We start from the raw sequence: 23,501 nt of genomic DNA, 5'->3' as shown, positions 1-23,501 counted from the left end.
AAATTTCGAGTCGAGTCGAGTCATCGATTCATCAACCCTCGAGTCGAGTCGAGTCGTCGAGTCACCTTGCCTCGAGTCGAGTCATCGAGTCACCAAAACTCGAGTCGAGTCGAGTCATTTCGAGTCGAGTCACTACAAGTCTGGTAATGTAACATGCTGTCTACAGAAGATAGCATTACAACACACCTCAATAACTACTGAACGTATCATTGCAATGTAACATGCTGTCTACAGAAGATAGCATTACAACACACCTCAATAACTACTGAACGTATCAGTGCAATATACCATGCTGTCTACAGAATATAGCATTACAACACACTTCAATAACTACTGAATGTACTCGTATCGTTGCATTGTAAGATGATGGCATTACAACACACCTCAATAACTACTGAACGTATAAATATAATCATGGAAATAGTCTTATCTACTATATCCATGATATAATGTAATATTCTGTCCACCACCATATCCAGTTACGCTGCTCTCGAGATCTCGGCAAGGTCCAGCTTTCGGCTTTTTTTTTTCTTTTCTTTTTTTTTTTTCTTTTTCTTTTTCTTTTTTTTTTTTTTTTTTTTTTTGAAAAGGATTCTTGAAATGCGGAGCTTGCTAAATTGAGCTGAGTGCGTCTCGAGAAACTGGAGAATGCTGAAATGGGTTGGATCTCCAGAAGCCCCCAATCTTTTGGTGATCGATCTCAACGTAACGGTAGTTTATTGTCTCATGGTAGAATATAATTGATAAATATTAGCATTTATTTGTAGACGGTATAATATCTGTTATGGAAATCTTTCATGATAGAAATGATTGCAGCTGGTGGTTGCTTCACCCTATAGTTGTTAAGTCGACACTTCTGTGTTAAAGTCTGGCAGTGTACTGTGACTGTCGCTGCAAAATGTCTCTGGATATATCTTCAATACTAGTGCAACCTATATAAAGTAAGAAAATATATTTCATCAAATCTTTCAATATTATGTAGGTATATCAAGCAATCCTTTATTTCTTTATTATTATTTTAAATTTTGACTCAGGTCAGGTAAAAGTGATAGTTGTCTACGTTTTCTAGGTGAGACGACAGTTTGGGCACTTCATGATGCATGGTTTTAAAAATTGTATTTTGTACAATAATTATGAAGTTGTAGATTATGTATTTCATTCATGAGGCATTGCGGCTAGTTACCTGATAATGCCATAGCAAGACTAAATTCATCTTTCAAAATGTCAACAACTTTCTTCACTCCTTCTTGTCCCTGAAGCAACAATAAAGGTAAAATACAAAAAAAAATCTGTTATCTTAAAATATATTGTTTGAGCAACCTCCAATACCAGAACTTGAATTCACTCATTTATAGGAGCGGGCATCGGGATCAGTTTGTTTCAGTATGGTACAGACTCTCTCTCCAAAAATAAACTGAGCTCAAAAAGAAACTTATTTCACAAGGTCATATCTTAAAATCTTATCCTTCAAAATGAACCAAAATTACACAAGGGATTACTTTAATGCTCTACTCTAAACACAAGTCAGTAACCAAGCAGTTGTTCAACTGACACAACAGCAAAATGCATTGACATGGAACAGCTTCTTGGACCAAATTCACAGCCCAATAATTGGCACTCAGCACACAAATTCAGTGAGAATGCGTCAAGATCCTTACACAGGTGATAATTTTCAAAGAGTGAGTGGAATATTGTGGAACGGGGTTGCTTTCTGCTTTTCATGCACTTTCTTCAAGAAACAGGTCTTGTTCCACGCTATTCCACTTACACACAGATTTCTTATGCTGGGTGCCTATTACTATGCTATGAATGTGGTCCAGGAAACTGTTCCATGTCAGTGCATTTTGCTGTTGTGTCAGTTGAACAACTGCTTGGTTACTGACATGTGTTTAGAGTAGAGTATTGAAGTAATCCTATATGCAATTTTGGTTCATTTTGATGGACATGATTTTAAGATATAACCTTGTGAAAATGATAAGTTTCTTTTTAAACTCAGTTTAGATTGTGGTCATCCCCTATAGCATGTAGGCCTATAGCTTCTTCCCATGACATCTGAGTGGCTTGAGGCAAACTTATATTACACTATGTGTATTAAAGTCGTTACCTCACTGTCAACAGAATAGTGTGAAGTAATAAAAAAAGGATTTTATGTGCGACTTCAAAATTTGGCACAATTTCAGAAATTGAACTAAACATGTGCGTAGAGATGGAGTGATGTAACTTACAAATCGAATGGGCCACAAATCGAGATTTGTGTGCTACCTCGTATTTTCTTCGATTATATTTCGATACGGAGGCATAATATTAGTTTTGTGCAACTTACCATAATTGCTATATATACTTACGTCACAAGCTAATCCCCACATTATGGGTCTGGCGATAAAGACAGCTTTAGCGCCCAAGGCGAGAGCTTTCAGTACATCCGTGCCCTTCGTCACACCTCCATCCAAATACACCTCTACATTAGACCCTCTAACAGCCTCTACAACTTCAGACAAAGCATCAATCTGGAAATATTTCAATCAATAATAGGCAATATAAAGTAGAAAATAACTGCCCATATTTTAAGCACTTCTATAAGTTTACCTTCTACTATGTTATATTCCCTTGATAAGAGAATTACAATTGAGCTTTTTTCAGTTCGTCATCATTTTTAGAGATTTGTTTGCTTGCCTTTTGGGTGTGCGACCATTTCCATAGCGAAAAAACATTCTCCTCATAAGTCATTTCGTTCGGAATATTAAGTATACTATTCAGCTGCCGAAAAGAATAATAGCTACCAAAAATGATGTGGAAAGTTGAGTTACCGTTGCTAGTACTCCATCCAGTTGTCTTCCGCCATGGTTGGACACGATTATCCCGTTTACACCATATTTCACAGCTTCTCTTGCATCTTCGGCTTTACAAATACAGTCAAAACAAATGTTAATAGACAATGGGTACATCGTAATATATCATTTATATACGTATATGATATGTACTTGAAATGAAAAAGAGCCTCTTTCATACTTTATTTCTGAATATAATGTGTGTGAGAGAGATTTTCATAGAAAAATATATAGGACATTGTGCTTCTTTGTCATTGACATCAAGCTTTACCTGAGGATTAATGACAATACATAAATCACGCAGGTATACGAGTTAGCCAAATGCCCAGTCCAAATGACCAATTTTTCAAAATCAAAATTTCAGATAAACTATCCACACCCACACACCCATACACCCCTACACACTACAGAACCACACAATCAAACATTTTTATCACCTTACCAGTTAATATGCCTTTGAGTACTATAGGTAATCTGGTGATACTTCGGAGCCATTTGATATCTTCCCATGTAACTGAAGGGTCAAATTGGGTGTTAGCAAAATTTTCTAAGCCGGATCCCTTGCCTTTGGTGTAAAGTTGTTGGATTTCTAATTCGCCCGCAATGTTGGCCGCACTGTGAGGGGATGAAATACCAAAATGATAGATTAAAAAGGGCCATCTTAGAGGGTATTCACTTTTTGCATACAAACGACTTATTTTTGGACACAGGTCCGCAAAATGATCATAGTTGAGTGACAGGTATGATTGGTTACTGACAATAATGTTATAATAGGCAGGCAGTGATACAGAGCTATACAGTTCAGATTTTTGAATTTGAGAAGGACGTGTGCTAACATACTCTGCAAGTGATAATACCGAACGTAATAAAAAAAATTCAGTGGTGAAAGAAGTAAACTTTCTCCTCAACGGATTCCCTGTGCACGCCACTGTGACATAAGCCAAATAGAGCTTGTCTATGTTGTTGAATTAATCGGAAAGGATTTTGTCGCTGAATGATCGGAAAGGATGACTACACGATTGGCCAAAGCTATTTGGCGGCTTCTTCGAGAGACAAAACTCCTTTGGAGCAGAGAGGGAATTACATGATCAGTTTGGATCTTAAATAAAACACAGCCTGTGGCCTACCTCAGGTTTGATGGCAAATTGAACTGATTTCTAATATCCAATCGTCGTTTTCCTAGGCACGGAACATCTACCGTTACAAAAAGTGCTTCGTAACCAGCCTTTTCGGCTCTTTTGATGAGTCTTTCGTTTATTTGTCGATCTTTGTAGATGTAAAATTGAATCCACAGCGGTGTTGTTGAATCTTTGACAGCTTCAGCGAGATCTTCAAGAGTTACATTGGAAGTGCTGCCTCCAATACATATTGGTGTGGATGTCATGGCTGCCCCTGGAAGGAAATATGATAACGTCACAATGCCATATTATCATAATGATTTTACTTACACGTATAAATCGCCATGTTTCATGTTATATTTACTAACAAACAATTACGATTGAATGAATGCTCCAAATATATGTTTGGGATATTCATATAAACATGTCTTCAACTATAAGATCGATTTGTTGAATAAATAAAATAAATAAGTGAATTGTTGTGTATAACATCTGATTTTCGAGTAAGTATGTTATGTGCAACATGCGTGTAATGGTCGCACGCGGGTCATATTCTTGTTTAAAGAATTTTCAAAGAAGACAAAACTTTGAAATTAAGGCATTGTTTGCCAAAATTCGATTCATTCATTATACTGGAATGGTAACATCTTGGTTGATTCAGACTCGTTAGCGGAAATCGTAACATGGCCTTTCATGATTTAGATATAGTGCTTTGGCCCGATCCACAATGTATGATTAAAAGTTGTATTTGATCCATAGGGGCTAGCGCTTGATAATTCAAACTTTAAGCTACAATGTAACTATCTTTTTAAATCTCATTATTTTGACTTCAAATGGCTTGAACAGAGAACATTCCCTAAAATACTAACATTATTTCAGCATTTTTATGAAATTTAAATTTAACAAATTTAACGGAAATCGTATTATGACTTTGAGATGATTTATACATTTTTGTGTAAGGGCATTCAACATTACACACTACCTTTAACTGTTGCTATTTCACCATCTGGATGAACCATTTTATGGAAAGACGATGGTCCAATAGCAATAGGATGAGGCAAATGATGACCTAATATGGTAGTGGACATGTCCCTATTGCTGACATCTCGCATCAGTCTTGGGCGCAATTGGAATCTAAAGATCAAAGAAGCAAAACACTTATTCATGCAACAAAACAAGTAAACTAACAGACTATAACATTAACAACACAAGTCAGATGAAATAGGAATTATGACTATCAATCAACTTGCTTTCATACACTCTTAGATAGCGAAAACCAATCAGAGCAAACATTAGAAAAATTCGAAACATTTATTGATTGTGTATTATATGCACGGGCGCATACTACGCGCAGTGCTTTCAGACGCGTTCATTTTTCTTGTGGGTTGATGCATTTATATTTGCTGTATTTTCCAACATTTTTAGTGTTAATTTTGTTATCAAAAATAGCAAATATCATGGATTTTTCCATAGATTAATAAATGCGTATCTCTTGTTGCTCGATAAATTGTACAAAATAATGCACTTGTACTGAGATGTCTAATGCACTCACCCCTTCGGGACTCGTGCATTAGACGCATCAACATCTCAGTACGCGTGCATTGTACAACTTCAATCCCAACAAGTGATACGCATTTATTAACCTATAAACAAATCATTGTATCTGTATAAGTCTTTTCCACTGATAAAATATGGCACTTTAAAAATGTTGGCTTCTATTAGGGGAAGGTGGGGCATAACGGACCCCCGGGGCAAAACGGAACCACCTGGAAAAATAGGCCTTCGCAATACTGCCGTCTATGCAAATTATATTGAGGAACACAAGTATGGCTACGAGGATTTACAACAAAAATTTTATCTGAAACAATCCACTGACATTCGAGCAAGATCGAGTCAAAAAATTACTACCCGTCTGGTGTAAGATATGTAGATGTTTAATGCGCTGAAATTTTACTTCATTAATATCGGATTCCCAAATAATTGTGTATATTGTAAACACGAAGGTACTAGCCATGAGCTGTATTAAGTGCATGGCCTATATGCTACGATGTATTATGCATGCAACCTATTTCTAAAAAATCGGGTATGGGGCAAAACGGAACCCTAGGTGTGGGGCATAACGGAACAGGGTTCCGTTTTGCCCCGGGCGTTTTGTCCCACAGATGGGTTCCGTTTTGCCCCAATTGGACATAACTTGTCTTCACTCAAGGAAATATAGGCGTTATCTAGGGGCCTACTCGAACATGGTAAACACTTCGCTGAAACATAGACATATAGGGGCCTAACTAGACCTACAGATAGAATTAATGATTAAAAGTTAAAACTTACTCCACAGAGATGGTAGGCCTACTGAATATTTCTTTCTGATCAAATATTGGTCATACATATTATAGGCCTACTAGGCCTATAAGAAGTTAATTACTCACTCCACAGAGATGGTAGGCCCACTTAATATTGTAACTGAATATAGGCCTACATATAACTAGGCCTAGGGCCTACCGATGGAACAACTGATATAAGTTTACACCCAGGGTGCCGTTTTGCCCCATAGGGGGGTTCCGTTTTGCCCCGATAGTGGGGCAAAACGGTTTTTTGTTGTTGAAAATATTTCTTCATTTTTATAAAAAATTGTAAGATTCAAGTTATATTGGTTAATGGTATATTAAAGGTAAATACAAACTTCAACTGAACATATAATTTTTACAGTCATATTACTTATGGTGACGTCACAGAGCATCCTCAAAGTTAAGTGTTCCGTTATGCCCCACCTTCCCCTATGCAAATCACGTGACCTTCCGTTTCCCATCCACCGTGCAGTCACTCAACATCGTTCGGCTGCGGAGCAGACGATCTCAAAGTTTTCCATGTATAGACGAATTATCTATTTTCACGCATTCCTACACCTCAATGGCAGCCATAGCTGGGTCCCCTTAGGTCTATCCCACCTAAAATGTGAAATGGTGTGGGTTTTTTTTGGGGGGGGGGTATTAAACTGCATTCCATCACCCGTGTTACATGTAGACAAAAGAATGATGAAAGTTTACAACATAATACAATTCAACATCGATTTTTAAGCAAATTTAATCCACCCAATTGGGCAGTAACAACACCAGTTTGGTGCAGACGGGATATGGCCGACTGAATTCTGACCATGCACTTGGCTCGATGGATTCGTCTATACTTCGATTTGTGGTCAAGGACCTGTCTATTCGCTACTTGCACGGTTCCGCCATTATGCACTATGTGCGGGAGAGCCTCGAACTGGCAGCATACATGAATGGGAATTGAACTAGTCATAACGTTCTGTGTAAGGTTACATAATTCTTCCTTTCATGTATGCTGCCAGTTCGAGGCTCTCCCGCACATAGTGCATAATGGCGGAACCGTGCAAGTAGCGAATGGCATCTGGTTGAAACAAGTTATCTACACCCCCAGTGCAAGTGTGTGGTCGAGCTATTAGTTACGATCGTCGCTGGTTCGAAACCTTCCCAGGAACGTTTTCTGGCAATCTTTTCTAACCTTCTGCGAATAATGTCGAAAACGTTGTTTGTTTTTTCTGCTTTATTATTATTATTATTATTATTATTATTATTATTATTATTATAAATAGCGAGTTAGGGAGCGATCGTTATTTATGGCAGGGGGGGAATGGGTAAATTTAGGGGGAACACGAAATTTTTTGTGATCTTGAGGGGGGAACCTGAAATTTTAGTTGAACCAGGAGGGGGATTGTTAAATTTTAAATGGAGAAAATTGGGAAAACAAGGGGAACGCGAAAATTTTGAGCGGACGCGAGGGGGAACGCGAAATTTTTGTCGATATTTTGCCAAAACACCCATTCCCCCCTGCCGTAAATAACGATCGGTCCCTTAGGGCATTCAAAAATGCCCTAACTCGCGATTTGTAAGTTGACTAGCAGTTAAGGCATACGCCCTAATTTTCACTTCCGTGTATCTCACGTAATCTCTATTATTTTTCAGTCATGTTACTTCTGCCAACTAATGTCATTATCTTCGAAGATTTTATCTTGTATTTGTAAGGTTTTTTCCAAGAAATTAGGAAGAAAGAATGTTTTATTAGAAAATGCGTATTAAATACTATTTACGTTCAAAGTATAGACGGCGACTTAGGGCATTCATATGAAATTCGATGATATCATTAAAAGTGGCCTTTATTATTGAGAAACTACGATACAATATATTAACTTGAGCGACTGCAAATACTAATTGTGTATAAAAATGTCACAAAAAAATCAAATTTGATTATAAAAAGGTTTTATTTGTCTGTCTTTGGGATGATGTTGTTATCAATAACTCCCGATATTTTGTGTCGCCAAATTGATGATTTCGAAATTCCCCGTACTGCCGTAATATTTTCATGGGGCCTAATTTTTATGTGTTTTTGCATAAACATTTTTTTTTTTCAATCATTTATAAAATTTATTTTTTGTAAACATTTTTTGTAGAATTTTAAACATATGCAATGGCTGTAAAAGCATCTAGAATTCATTTCAAATTAAACAGCGAAATCCTAAATCAATTAAGAACGTATACAATAGTCAACCCGCACCCGCCATGTTATTTGGATAGATCCGTTCGACGTCACGTTCTGGATCAGAAGCACTGATCTCTACATACCGGGTACCTCAGAAGTCGCTGCTCAGTGGCATAAATATCTCCAGGATACATCATGCATGTACATGTGTATGTACGGACATGGCGACTTCAAATCTGTAACCTTGTACTGACAGTCGATGCACAAAACAGATTTGATTTAAGCAAAGTAAGTATACACCTTGTATATTTTAGCTTTAAACAAATAACAGCAACACATGAACTGCACCAGTGTGTACAGTATGGCTTTACTTATAATTGTTTTCATCATTCATGGTTTTAGTTTCACCGGCATGCATGCGTCATAGTCTATCTACCTCGAGACACTGGCACTAGCTTTGAAGTTTAGCGTGTCCGCGTCAGAGCGTTACATGGTGCGTGTACATACTTTTATGCGGGCATCAATGTGCCGCATAAAATTATGTGAACACAACTTAACCACGGCGTCCACGCTAAAGCTGGTTTCATACTACCCTGCCGCTTGCCGCTGAGAGGCGTGGCGCACGCGCATTGCAAACAAACGGACACAATCAAGGCTTGTCAATGGTTGAAACGCCCTGCCGCTTGCCGCAGCGGCAAGCGGCAGAAAACTAGTGCCGTCGTCTCGATGCAGTACGTTGGCAAGCTATTTGTTTGAGGGAGTTGAGATTTAAAAGCATATCTCAAATTATTCCACTTGTTCATGTTATTGGTCATTGGGAATTAAGGCCGTCAGCCTTTCGCCATCTTGTGGGTACAAATGATACGCGTGTTCATGCGTCGGACACTACGCGCAGGGCGCAGCTTGCCATGAAACTGTTATCATGCATCATCATGCATGGAGATCGAGACCCCCCCCCTGGGCCTCATAATTATTGTACACCCGGGATTGCACAGCCCCTATGTACCAAAAATTTCTTGCAGATTAATTTGTTTAGCCAAAATATCACCAAATTTGAATTTTCTTCGAACTGGTATGTACCAGAAGGAAATTACAACAGTGGCCTATGGAGCAGTGCATTAGCAACACTAAATCAGTGCATTTAGCAACACTAAATCGCAAACGCAAAATTGGAATCAACTGAAATTTTGGGAATAAGCTTTTTCAGAGATATCTATTGAAAAATGTCATAAAAAGAGGATGCTAGGATCACAAAATCCTCCTTTAATGTAAGTTGACACGCACAGTGACAATTAAAAAAGACAAATATTTTTTTTGCTAATTATAAGCTCTCAAATTTTGGAAGATTAAAAAAATTAATTAATTAAAAATGCACTCGTAAAGTTAGATACGGTATTCATAAAAAAAAAATATATATATTTATGTAATGGGTTTGAGCACTCTAAATTCCAAAGTTAGTCACTTGTATAAAAGTAGGCTAAACTTGTTATAGCAATATTGTAAAAATATGATGAGTTAGCCCCCCCCTTTTATTTGTCAAAATTCCGATTTTTACACGATTTACATAATAGCAAGTTGGTGGTCCGCGCCCTTAGACATTTGGCTACGGGCTGCGGATAGCAAGGACAATTTTCAGAAAAAAAAAACACCATGTTGTCATCGAAATTTCACCAGTTTTCTATAACATGGCTAGAAAGAAATTGCCCCATTTTGCACTACAGAAGAAGAAGAGCTGAACCACTGCCCTTGTGAAGTAATTTTGTGAGCTAAGATTTGATTAATACCCAGTTATGTGAGTAAAGAACAAGAAAGACACGAGAATTCATCTGGTTTAGCTCTGACAATTCAACTTGTAGGCTGAAAATAAAAAATCTGGTACATGTATCTAATGAATTAGTCCGAGGTGCTCTGACGATAACACTCCGATCGCCAGGCAATCTAGGCCAGTGGGACAACGAAAACGCTACGTGAACGAGCTACTAATGAATAGTTTACATCCAAAAGCAACCAAACTTGAGCCAAATCTCGATATGAGAGCTTGCATGTAATGGTGGTATTCAAGGTCAAAGGTCATTTGAGGTCAACTTGTAAATAGGCTGAAAAGGATGATTATTAGTTGTGTTTACATTGTCCGACGTACGCCCGGCGGACCTTGGCCGGGAGTAGCGGTAGGCTTTGCCAGGAGTAGTGGCAGTGTGAACGATGGTCAGCGTAAGTTCCGCCAGGCGCGTACATCGACGATTTAGCTGGGTGTACCCTCCGCCAGGTGTAAGTTGCAATGTAAACACTGCTACTCCTGACACCCGGTGTAAGTTTCACCTTTTGTTGGTATTACATATTGCGTGGTTGAAAAAGGTCACAGAAACACTGGAAGTGGTAGTCGATGTTTACACCGACCAGAAGTGAATGCTTGGTGGATCGGCGTAGTGCTAGGAGTAGGCTAGGTGTGGACACGCTGTAGGAGTAGCGAAAATATTTGTGGCATTTTTATCAATGTTAGCGTAACTTTACGCCGGGAACACGTTGAATTAGTGGACATGCTTGTAAGTCCTTGTCAACTTCATGTATAGGGATCAGCAGGAGTAACATATTTCCTTTTTCGTAGCAGAATTGGGACTAGGCTCATATGCATAGGCTCTTAAAACCTGTGACTAAAACTGTTGAACATTGCTTTAATTGCCAAGTAATAGGAATAGATCTTTTATTTTATTACACAGGAGTGTAAAATTTAATTCTTCATTATTCTTTGTTAATTTGTATTTTTTGATTTTACAGCTAGAAGAACCTTAATGTAGAAGGAAAGTATATATAGAGAGCTTTTTTCCGAAATGGCAGTATATCACAAGTAACAAGTTACAGACTTGAGGTTTCCAGAGGTAAGAAATTGAAAAGCAAGCCAGTATTGCAGTGGGGCAATCTCTCCCCGGGCAATCTCTGTGCTCCCTGATACTAATATAGATTCCATATCATGTTGGAGCGATGGGAAAAGGTAAAGGTCATTGGACCTCGACCATTGTCCCAAATAGGGGACGATTGGTCATTAAGACTATTGGTCATTAAGATTTATATTATCAATTTCTGATTCGCGTCTCAAAGAAACTTGCCATGAAAGAAAAAGGAGTTATGTTGTTAGTACAATCAACTATAATTTTGTTGACATAATTATAGACCTAAATCATGTACTTCACCATGTTAAAAACTTCACCATGTTATTTGAATTTTATATTGATTTGGGCAATGATACCAAGGCAGACAGAAAGTCAGATGGAGGGATGAGATAGCAAGTTTCATAGGGATCAGGGCTGATATTCATAAAACCACGCTAGGCCTAGTTGACAGCTAAAATTGACTTTAGCAAGCTGCTAAGCCTAGCTGATTGCTAATTCTTATTCATAAAACCCAGTTAGAGTTAGCAACATTCTAAAATTTTGCCAAAACTTAGAGTTGATCTGGGGCAGCGCTAAGTCACTAGTTGACAACTAGTCTTAATGATTTTGAACTAAGTTTGACATGATTTATTGTTTTAATTTCATATTAACTGTTGTCAATTATGAAAAATAATGTTCTCAGAATATTCTGTTTCTGAGGTCTTCAGTGTGTTTTACACATAAGAAACTGTCTTAAAACACACAACAAATTTAGGGTGAATTGAACTAAGCCAGTATTGTTTAACCAAATTTGCACAAGAAAAATGATTATGATATAGTTAAGTGGATGCATGTTGTTTTCTATTTGATGAAGCAATATAGTATGTATAGTATGTTTTTACAACAAACCAAGGACTTAACATGTATATGAACTTTACTTGTTCAGAGTATCTTTTTAATTTAATTTGCCGTAACAACCTTGTAGGCCTATATAGCTTACAAAATACACATGTAATTTTATTAACTGAAATCTCAATGAAGACCATCAGCAATGAGTCATTACATTTTGATCATTTTGACTGTGGTTCAGAGCTCAAGTATAATAGACATGTATTATATAAGCCTATTGTATTAGATGTTACACAACTGTTGAAGGCCATATCACCCAAAACACCCAAATAAGTTATCAGCTAAATATTTCTAGTTGATAGCTAGTTAGCAAAGTGTTTAGCAAGGTTTTATGAATAAGAAATTAGTTGATTGCTACGTAGCTATCAACTAGTGGATTTAGCATCTTGCTAAGCACTAGTTGGTTGCTAATTTAGCAAGGCTTTATGAATATCGGCCCTGGTGGATGGCAAAAGCAAATGACAGGAAACTTTGGCGCCAACTTGGGGAGGCTTTCGCCCTGCAGTGGGCTGAATACAGCTGATGATGATGATGAAATCAAAATTGTGCTTAGCTTATTATTTTACTATAGGACTATTTTTACTTCACTACTCTATGTGCGTGTTTATAGTGAGCCAGATTATCCGGTATTTAGCGATATTAACATAAATCAATTGTTAGGCCCAAAAAAAATAACTGTTTGTTTGTCCTCCACAGCTTTGAAAGAGGATGTGCGGGCGGGCGGATTTTTTTTGATTAATTTTTTTTTTTAAATAAATGCCACATTCATAATGGTGACTTAAAAAAAAAACATTTTGTGTATTTAATATGCAGTTATAATTTGTGTTCATGACATAGTCTTTTAATTATTTCATATCCAATGTATTTTGAAGTCACTAAAAATAATAGACTATGACATGAACACAAGCTATAACTTTGCATATATTGAAGACACAAAATGTTTTTGGGGGGCTTTTTTTTACTTTCAACCATGAAATATCTTAGTATTTAGCTCTAGCTAGGTCCAGAGATACTCCAAATCTGAAGTTGAATTTTACTTATTTTTATTTTAAAAAAATTTATAAAAAAAAATTGGTCAGGCCTTGATCTGAGGAGCGGGCAGTGGAGGACAAACAAACAACCTTTTTTTTTGGCCTTATTTCAGTATAAGAAGTCCACTACAATTTTAACATTATTTAGCCCCTCCATTCCACCGGCACCACCTGCACAAAAGTGATGTTCGCTCCAACTAGATATTGAACATATTATAGACCGTATTTACACTATTTTTGTTTCCCCCTATCATTGCACCATCCTTTGTTTCTACCGAAACATTTGAACCAGAAGCCCAAATATAGTTAGTCATTTTAGTGTGATTTTTAAGCTTTCCTATTTTTCTTGAATTACTGTTGTGAAAAAGACCTAATAAATGCCTTTTGTTTGAAAATGTAACAACACCACGAGTAACTACTGTACTGGCTACAGCTTACAGACCCAGTACAGACCAAACACACTAGAAACCCACAAAGACAAGAAAGTGCTCATATCTGGCGAGGCTAGGCGAGAAAAGGTAAAAGACAAGGTAGCATAAAAATACAAGAATTTGTCTTTAAAAAAGACAAGTTCACGGATCAAGTGTATAGTACATGTACTTTGATCTAACATTTAATATTCATATCTAACCTACTCTGCACTTATTCGACAATAAAATGGTGATATGAGGCTTAATAATGATACCTGCGTCTTGACTCTGGAAAACAATATTTTTTAAAAAGCTCATTTTGCATTTAGTTTTTTAAGCCACCTCGGGAGCCACCTACAGGATCTCATTTTGCAAAGTAGCAAAACTTTCTTTATATATGGCCCAATCCGTGCCTGGAAAAGGCTATCCCCTCTTACAACCTTCCCTTACATTCCTTTTTTTTTATTAACTCATTGCTAGCTTTTGTTAGGGTCAGGGTGTCAGGGATATTTGTCTTTGTCAATATTATACAGGTTTATACACATGGGTTATTACAAGCGTTAATAAACATTCAATTATAACTATAGATGATGGACTTAGTTTTGTGCAATGTAGTTATATTGAACTTTATCTGAAGTAAATAACATGCTACACAGTTTTCTATACAGAATGATGAGGCCTTTTGTGATGAGGCCTGACCTCGACCTGCTAGTTTTGATTAACCAAATCAGTTATGTGTATTGTCAGCATGTGATGGCTATAAGCCAATTACAAACATGTTTCTAAAAAAGGCTAAAAAATTCCTACGCTGGATAGACTCTTGGCTAGGTTAAGTGCTAATAGTAAGTTGTCATGTTGGGCAAGATTAGATAAAGGCATACAAACTAGGGTGTGAGATATTGGAAATATTTCCTAGCCTCTTAAGCACATGGTTGGTGGGCTATATAGATATTCAAGACACAGGGTATGTAAGGGACAAACTGTGCATAATATGAGATGTGGGTGCAAGTGGCATAATTTCACTACCTTGAAAAAAGGCGAGGAATGGCTCAGATTAAGTCTTGCTCAGATCCTGGACAAGTTTGGCAAGGAAAGGCAATTACATCCAGCACATCCATACCCTTGTCTGGAATATATAAGATTCCACACCACCAAATCACACCATGAAGGTAAATGGCTGGTAAAAAAAAATCAGTGTTTTTATTGTAAGAACCACACCGGGATTGATTTCAAAAGAATTAAGGCTCACGTGCCTATCTTTGTGATAGCTGTACTTTGTGGATGGTTTTCTCAATATCTAAGCATAAAAAGATTACATTTCCCTTACCAAACATGAATGCCTATTTGGCATTCTGTAGCTATTCGCCAAGCCCTCGAGTGCTAAGGATAGCGGTACTAGGTGGTCACTAGCACTCAGCAGCTAATGAATGCCTATAGAGCTGGTTCACAGGCATTCTGAATGCCTCACAAGAATGCTACCGAATGCCTATTTACTCATTAAGCCCTCATTAAAGCTCAATCTATTAACTTAGGCATTCGTAACTTAGGCATTCCTAGTGGTTCTAGGATTAGGCGGTTTGCTATAGGCACTCAGTGGCATTCGGATAAGTCATAGGCATTTCACTGAAAAAATTTCTAAGTATTAGGCATTCGGTTAACAAATTTGTAAAGTAATAGGCATTCCACTGAAAAATGTCTAAGTAATAGGCATTCGGTTAAAAAATTTCTAAGTAATAGGCATTCCATTCAATTAGGCATTCTGCTAATAGCCTTGACTAGCATTCCTTAGTGGTTGACCCAAGGGTCAAACAGGTGCATGATGGGAATATATTTCTAACTGCCATTTTGAACTGGTGTGAATGCAGAGATGATGGACTCTTTATCCTTTCATGTTTCCAGCTTTATTATAGGCCGTATTTGTCTACTTTTTACATTTGGGATGTTACATGACAATGCATATTATGTGGACAACATCATACATGTATGTGATCCATGTAGTTATCTTTGTGTGCAATAATATGCCACAATGATGGATGGTGTATAGGTAAGCTTAAATATGACTAGATGTAATGTAGGCAGTTTCTTGAAATATGAAATGGTCTGGTGCTAGGAAGGAGGAGCTAGTTAGTATATTGGGGCATTATTATTGATAATAATAATAGTGTACATTTATACCACACACACAAATACACTAAAAAGCACTCATACAATGTATGGTGCAAGAAGAGCTCAAGCAGAGCAATGAAACCTCAATGAAACCAAACAACAACAACAAATTATATCATTATGTAGCTATAATTATTTTGTGTACATATTTATAAAACACACTGATCCCACTGGGCGCACCTAACGTTGAAATCACATTGAAATATCGATGTCGACTGGTTGAAATCAGGTTGTATTTGCAAATGAACTTCAACCTGATTTCAACCTCCTTAATTTTTGCATTGAAAGTTGGTTGAAGTCAGGTTGAAATTTCAATGTTGTATCAATTAACGTTGAAATTTCAACATGATATCAACTAACCGTTAGGTTGAAATCAGGTTAGGTTGAAACTTCGATGTTGTTTTAACGTTAAAACATCAAAATCCTAACATGTGCCCACTGGGATATGTTACTCAATTTATCATTATGAATTTGATGCAATTTAGTGGCTCTTGCTGATGCACATGGCTATATACTTGCTGATATATTCAAGTTCAATTTGTGCATATTCTTAATCCTTACTCTCCTAGAATTCCTATAGCAACCCCTATAAGATAGGGGTTTAAGTTCTATTTTTTGAAGGAAAAAAAATGTGGGAAATCATATGGAAAAGTATTATCATGAGCCTCATTTGATCTGAAAAAGCATTAGGGAAATTGTCTTTTTTCACTTTTGATTTAATTTATTATGAAGGGAATAGTTTGGACCTCCACAGTTGTTGATAAGAATTGGACAATTATATCGTTCAACCAGAAGAACTTTGAGTCACATCTTAGCTATATAATTATATAATGGTTCGATTGCCTCACCTGTAGGGTTGGAATACCTACATGTATATGCGGTTGGAATACCTATAGGTAGTTGGAATGCTTATAGGCGGTTGGAATGCTTCCTAGGCGATTGGAAATTTCTTTGGCGGTTGGAGTGCTTCATAGGCGGTTGGAATGCCACTAAGTGGTTCGAGGGCCTAGCTCATTTACATATTTCGCCTCTGAGGAGGGCTTATGAACCACTTAAGAATCGCTATTTAACCACTTATAGCGGTTGAGGGCTAATTAAGTGGTTCGAAAGTGCTAACCTGTAGGCGGTTGGAATGCTTCTGAGGCGGTTGGTATGCTTCCTAGTGGTTGGAATGCTTCCTAGGCGGTTGGAATGCTTACCAAGCGGTTCGAATGCTTCCTAGGTGGTTTAAATGCTAGGCGGTTTGAATGCCTCCTTGGTGGTTCGAATACCTCCTTAGTGGTTCGAGTGCTTAGCTCATTTACATATTTCGCCTCTGAGGAGGGCTTATGAACCACTTATGAACCACTTATGAACCGCTATAAGCGGTTGAGGGCTAGCAAACAGGCGGTTGAGTGCTAACAACCGCCTATTAACTCAATGTTACAGTATTGGAGGCATTCACCATTTAGGCATTCATTACTGGTTCTTTACCATTCAATGGAATGCCTAGTGAGTGCTAGGGAATGCTAGTTTTTTAGGTAAGGGTTGTTACAATTATGAAATTTGAGGCACGTTTTTTGTTCTTCTTCACCAGATGACATCACTACATATAATCAGTGTGCTGTAAGATTGACAGGATGTACATAGTTTTCAACATGTCACTGTGAAAAATCAAGCTTGCAGCTGCTGCTTACCTACCCAATATTTGTTGGTTATATGGAAGAACATATCATAAACATTAGGTAACATGGTGTTTTGAATGAACCAGGGAGGTTTAACAATGAGAAAACGATCAATTCCTCCATATCTTTTAATACATACATGAATAGGAACTCTATTTGGCCATGTGTACTTGACATGTATGACAGACACTCTAAAAACACTGTCTGGCAAAAACTATATTTAGATCACTGAGCAAGATAAAATACAAATTGTCATGATTGTGGAATAGTGGAACACCTGATTTTTTGGCATATTTGTCATGTTTACACATGTCCCAACTTGCACCTAAATGGAATCAGCCAAATTTGTTGTGTTTGTAATTGTAGGTCATCAGAGTAAAGTTCGACATAATGTCATAATTCAAGAATTATGACATTATGTCCTCCTATATAACTGCATGTTAAACGCCATAATAACCAGCAGGGTTTATTTCACTTTACCTTGTTATTTCAGCTCAAATGGACAGAAACTTTCCCGATAATTATGAGTAGCATTATTTTAGCATTTTAACGTGCATAATAACAAATTTAAAATTTGAAGGAAATCATACATTAAGGCTTTAAGCTTACCTGAAAAAGTCTTCTTACCATGCTAAAGTACATGTAATTATTAATCAGCTAGTCAAGACCATTCCTCTTGTACAAGATATTAATTAAGGCCTATAAGCCTAAACTGAAAAATTGGGGTTTTGTGGAGTAGGCTAGGTGCTAGTTACTGACTCTGAGACATGACTGAGTTTGGTTTAATGCAGTTGCAGTAATCTGTCTGCTTTCAATTTTATTTTTGTTCAGATATGACCATGTATGTGACCATCTGCTATCAAGAAACCTGCCGCAAAACAAGAAAAGCCATTAAAAGGGGATGCTGTGTTTCATGGGTAAGTCCAACTCACTGAACTATTGCTTTGCCTACTTAACAATAGGTATGGTTATATTAATGTTTGTTTCAACTTGTTCTGTGACTCAATTAAAAATATCTGAAAGGTTGAGAAACAAAAAATTAGGCCCTGCCTGATTATCATAATTATCTTAATGTTGCTATCTTCAGTAGATAGCACATGGTTAGCAATACACATGCTGCATTAATTCTAGTCAGCAACTCGGCATCAATACTTAAACTTGAATAATTTCACTTTTAATGGTCGAGATATGTTGAGAAAGGCTACAGAAAGGCTATGACCCTTTATCATTCAGTAGACATGAATAACAACATTTCATTGGTTAATAGCCAAATAATATAATTTCAGTATTGTTCAGCGCTCATAAATTACCGCACAATATATAGCCGTATTATTCAGCTCTTAATCAGTACCAGTAATTAACGGGCATGCATACTCGCGTTGTATTGTGCTGATCGCGTATGTGGTAGAGACGGCAATTACGCGCTACCTCACGTGGTGTGCTAAGTGGGCTTCACACGTTGGCACTAGTGCGCTGTATTACATGGCCTGGCGGTAGTTGCATGACAGAAAACTGTAAAGCATGCATTGAAGAGTTTGGAGTAGGCCTATAACTTGATCACCTTATGATTGTGGTATTATTTAATTATTATTTTTATTTATTAATTAAATAATTAATTAATTAATTAATTAATTAATATTAATTAATAATAATTTATTTATTTATTTATTTATTTATTTATTTATTTATTTATTTATTTATTTATTTATTTATTTATTTATTTATTTATTTATTTATTTATTTATTTAATTAATGTATTTATTTATTTATTTGTGTTTATTTGTGTTAAATGTATACTGAATGATAAATTTGTTACCCCCTGTCTGTTCAAATGCAATACGAAAAATATCACTGGTTTTGTGGTCGTATCACACGAGGCCGCATTCGTATTGCATGAACAAACAGGGGATAACTAATATTATCATTCAGTAGACATGAATAACTACATTTCATTGGTTAATAGCCAAATAATATAATTTCGTATTGTTCAGCGCTCATAAATTACCGCACAATATATAGCCGTATTATTCAGCTCTTAATCAGTACCGGCAATTAACAGGCCTGTATACTCGCGTTGTATTGTACACTGTGCTGATCGCAGATGCGGTAGAGACGGCAATTACGCGACACGTCAGCGTAAGGCCACGCTGCTGGCAATGGCGCTGTATTACATGGCTTGGCGGCAGTTGCATAACATAAATAAAGCATACATGGAAGAGTGTGGAGTAGGCCAATAACTTGATAATTTTATGATTGTATTGTGGTATTATTTATTTATTTATTTATTTATTTATTTATTTATTTATTTATTTATTTATTTATTTATTTATTTATTTATTTATTTATTTATTTATTTATTTATTTATTTATTTATGTTAAATTCATGTCTACTGAATGATAATTTAGTTACCCCCTGTCTGTTATATGTATATTAAAATATCACTGGTTTTGAGGTCGATCACACCTCAAAACCAGTGATATTTTTCGTATTGCATTTGAACAGACAGGGGGTAACTAATAGTATTTGACATGTATGACAGACACTCTAGAAACACTGTGTGGGGATGCACTATATTTACATGTACATGTAGATCACTGAGCAAGATAAAATACAAATTGTGGAATAGTATACAACCAGATTTGTCTGTTTTGGTGTAAGTTTTTTGCTAATTTGCATTACATGGGGGTGCAGGGGGCTAGATATGAGGATTTGGAAATATGCTCAAAAATGGCTTCAGATTGAATTTTGAAAGTTAAAGATTTCCTTCAAATTTAAAATTTGAAGGAAATCGTATATACGGCTTTAAGCTTACCTGCAAAAGTATTCTTACCATGCTCAAGTACATGTAATTATTTATCAGCTAGTTCTAGACCATTCTTCTTGCACAAGATATTAATTAAGGCCTATAAGCCTAACCTGAAAAATTGGGGTTTTGTCAAGTAGCCTGGCCAGGTGCTAGTTACTGACTCTGAGACATGACCGAAGTTTGGTTTAATTAATGCAGCTGCAGTAATCTGTCTGATTTCAATTTTGTTTTTGTTCAGATATGACCATGTATGTGACCATCTGGCATCATGATGAAGTTACAGAAAAAATCCCTTTGACTATTTAAGAAAACCGCCAAAACAAGAAAAGCCTTTAAAAAGGGATGCTGTGTTTCATGGGTAAGTCCAACTCACTGAACTATCACTTTGCCTACTTGACAATAGGTATGGCTATATTAATCTTTTGTTTCAACTTTAACATGTGTTCTGTGACTCAATTAAAAACATCTGAAAGGCTGAGAAGCAACAAATTAGGCCCTGCCTGATTATCATGTTACTATCTTCAGTAGATAGCACATGGTTAGCAATACACATGCTGCATTAATTTGAGTCGGCATCAATACTTAAAGCCATATTATAACATTCACTGAATTTTTAAAATTCCTTTTTTTACACGATTAAATTGTACTTTATTAAACTAATATACACTGTAAAAATCAAGACTCTAGGTGCTGGAGTTTTGTCAAAATCCGAGATTTTGAATAAAACGCCGGAAGCGGCGCTTTATTATTACGATGGAATTATTAGATGAACGATACACAATGTTCATAACACACAGTACGTACACGGCGTATGGACGGTGATATACATTAACAAAGGGTCGTACTCACAACACAACCGAAGGAGTGGTACGATAGGCTACATGTGCGCTGGTAGTAAATTCCAATTTTCTTTGCTTTACCGTAGTTGTTCGGCTCAAAAATAAAAGGGGATATATCTGACGGTAAAAGCTAACATTTTATGGCAAAGAAATGCTAATCTATTTTGTTTGAAAATGTTATAATATGGCTTTAAACTTGAATAATTTCACTTTTAATGGTCAAGATATGTTGAGAAAGGTTGCAGATCATGTAAAATGGGGTTTTAAGAAAAAATTTTAACCCTGCAGATTCCACACCACCAAATCACACCACCAAGGTAAATGGCTGGTAAAAAAAATCAGTGTTTTTATTGTAAGAACCATTGAGCTGCTTACCTACCCAATTTTTGTTGGTTATATTGTAGAAGATATCATAAACATTAGGTAAAATGGTGTTTTGAATGAACCAGGGAGGGTTAACAATGAGAAAACGATCAATTCCTCCATACCTTTTAACACATAAATGAATAGGAAATCTATTTGGTGGTGTGCACCCATAAGTAGCACCCAATTAACACCTTTGTTTTCATGTTGACTCAATTGGTCATCAGTCAAGATTAATAGGTAAATTTTCACAGGAAAATTGGACACGTGACCAATGCGTATCAATGTAAGTGTAACCTTGAGCCTGATCTCTGACCCCTGGCGGTGACCTCGCTATTCAAGTCTTAGTTATTTTGAATTGAAAAATTAGTTTTGGCCGCAGTTTCGATAGAAATTTGAGCATTGCAAAATTATTGATTTCTTCACAATATCATCAAAACGTAATTTCAAAAATATTTACCTACGGAAAAAAATATTTATCTACGGAAACTCTTGTTATAATATTATAAACTTCCGACAAGTAACTTATTTTGCATCCAAGGAGAAGTTCTTCCTATTCAAATACATGGGAAGCCCTCCCGCTGTGCTCTGGGTCACATTCCATAATGCTAATATTTCTGCGTCCATGGGTATCACGTGTCCAGAAAATTTTCCCGTGAATATTTTCCTATTAATCTTGACTGGTCATTAACAATTTTAATTTTTATTACAGTAATTCCTGCCAGACAGCCCAGGAAGGTTATGACCAATTGAGTCAACATGATAACAATGTGTTAATTGGGTGTTTTACTTGTATTCCAGACAAAATGTGCTGGAATTTAGTACCTCACCATTTCTTGCCAAACTTGCCCAGGATGCCATTCCTCACCTTTTTTTAAAATATAAAGAATATGTGACCCGTCACATCAATAGTTACTGATTGCTACATGTACCTGTCCCTATTTAGTATGGGGCTTGTTTGAAACAAGTTTGTTGATGTTCAAATGCCAAATTGACTGCTCAGTGCCAGAAGTGGGTAAGTGCAATAGCTGCCATGTGAAGTATGAGTACAATGTACTGTGTGTAAACTGCCAAAATGTTCACAGGGCAGCTATTGCGCTTACCTACTTCTGGCACTGAGCAGTCAAAATACTGATGCCCTTGCACATTATTTTTTTTCCATCACAATGCACTCCACCTTCGGGGTTGTATCGTATAGGGAAAAAAAGCATTTACATTGATATTTGTCATTTGAACTACAATAAAAATCATATCTAGTCGTTAATCTCAAATCAAGAACTTAATTTTGTTAATTAAATGCAAGTTTAAACAAACAACATTACTTAAACTCTTAATGAGAGTAACAAGAGTAAAAAACCTATATTATGTATTGTGTTATGTGATAGACTTGAACTGAAAGCCTGATGATTCCAAGAAAGATGGGCTAACCACTGAGCTGTTATTTTATTAATTTTAATTTCCATAAATCTTCATTTTATCACAGGTGATCATATTCGCCATACCAAAATCACAATGCGTCGAACACAAGAGGTGCAGCTGTTTGTCTCAAAAGAGGAGAATTCCATAGAGGTGATGGGCGCTTGATGACATCCACTTGCTAGCCAACCTTATACCGAAGAAAGGAAGCTGCCTTAAGAATATTCATATAGGGCTGCTTGGTAGTTTGGTTTTAATAGTCTCATGGAATTGAGACTAAAATAGTCTATAGAGAACCCCAGGGGGGCCACTGGTCATTGACCAGGGGGTATCATGCGTGGCCAAAGATTCAAGTAAAAAGGGTCTTTTTTCATGATCAGGCACTGTACTTAAGTATCGTGAATAGGGTATCTAAAACATGGAAATTTGAGAAAAAGGGTATACCTTGTACAATAAATCAGTGTTTAGGGTACTTTGAGACAAATGTAGTATTGTAATAAAGGTTAAAAGTTATGAATTTTTGAATTTGTATTTTCCCAGTTATCATAAAGGGTTTTAGAGTCAAAATATGACTGATTTACTTGCTTCT

The 23,501-nt window shown here is 36.6% G+C and overlaps 1 protein-coding gene across 1 annotated transcript in view; it reads right to left on the bottom strand.

Moving 5' to 3' along the window:
* Positions 1 to 749: 749 nt before the first annotated feature.
* The window catches only part of LOC140153553 (2-Hydroxyacid oxidase 1-like), a 92,222-nt gene continuing 69,470 nt past the window's right edge, over positions 750 to 23,501 (bottom strand). Inside the window, exons 2-8 of the mRNA XM_072176332.1 lie at positions 4,929 to 5,080; positions 3,956 to 4,220; positions 3,271 to 3,443; positions 2,808 to 2,899; positions 2,346 to 2,507; positions 1,184 to 1,253; positions 750 to 932 (exon numbers count right to left, since the gene is read on the bottom strand). Of these exons, the coding sequence (XP_072032433.1) occupies positions 862 to 932; positions 1,184 to 1,253; positions 2,346 to 2,507; positions 2,808 to 2,899; positions 3,271 to 3,443; positions 3,956 to 4,220; positions 4,929 to 5,080 (985 nt within the window). The 3' untranslated portion in view covers positions 750 to 861. The remainder of the gene's footprint in view (positions 933 to 1,183; positions 1,254 to 2,345; positions 2,508 to 2,807; positions 2,900 to 3,270; positions 3,444 to 3,955; positions 4,221 to 4,928; positions 5,081 to 23,501) is intronic.

This window comes from Amphiura filiformis, chromosome 5 (genome assembly GCF_039555335.1).
Source record: "Amphiura filiformis chromosome 5, Afil_fr2py, whole genome shotgun sequence".
Lineage (NCBI taxonomy): Eukaryota > Metazoa > Echinodermata > Ophiuroidea > Amphilepidida > Amphiuridae > Amphiura > Amphiura filiformis.
Note: the sequence above shows the minus strand (reverse complement) of the source record. Positions and strands in the feature narration are given on the sequence as shown.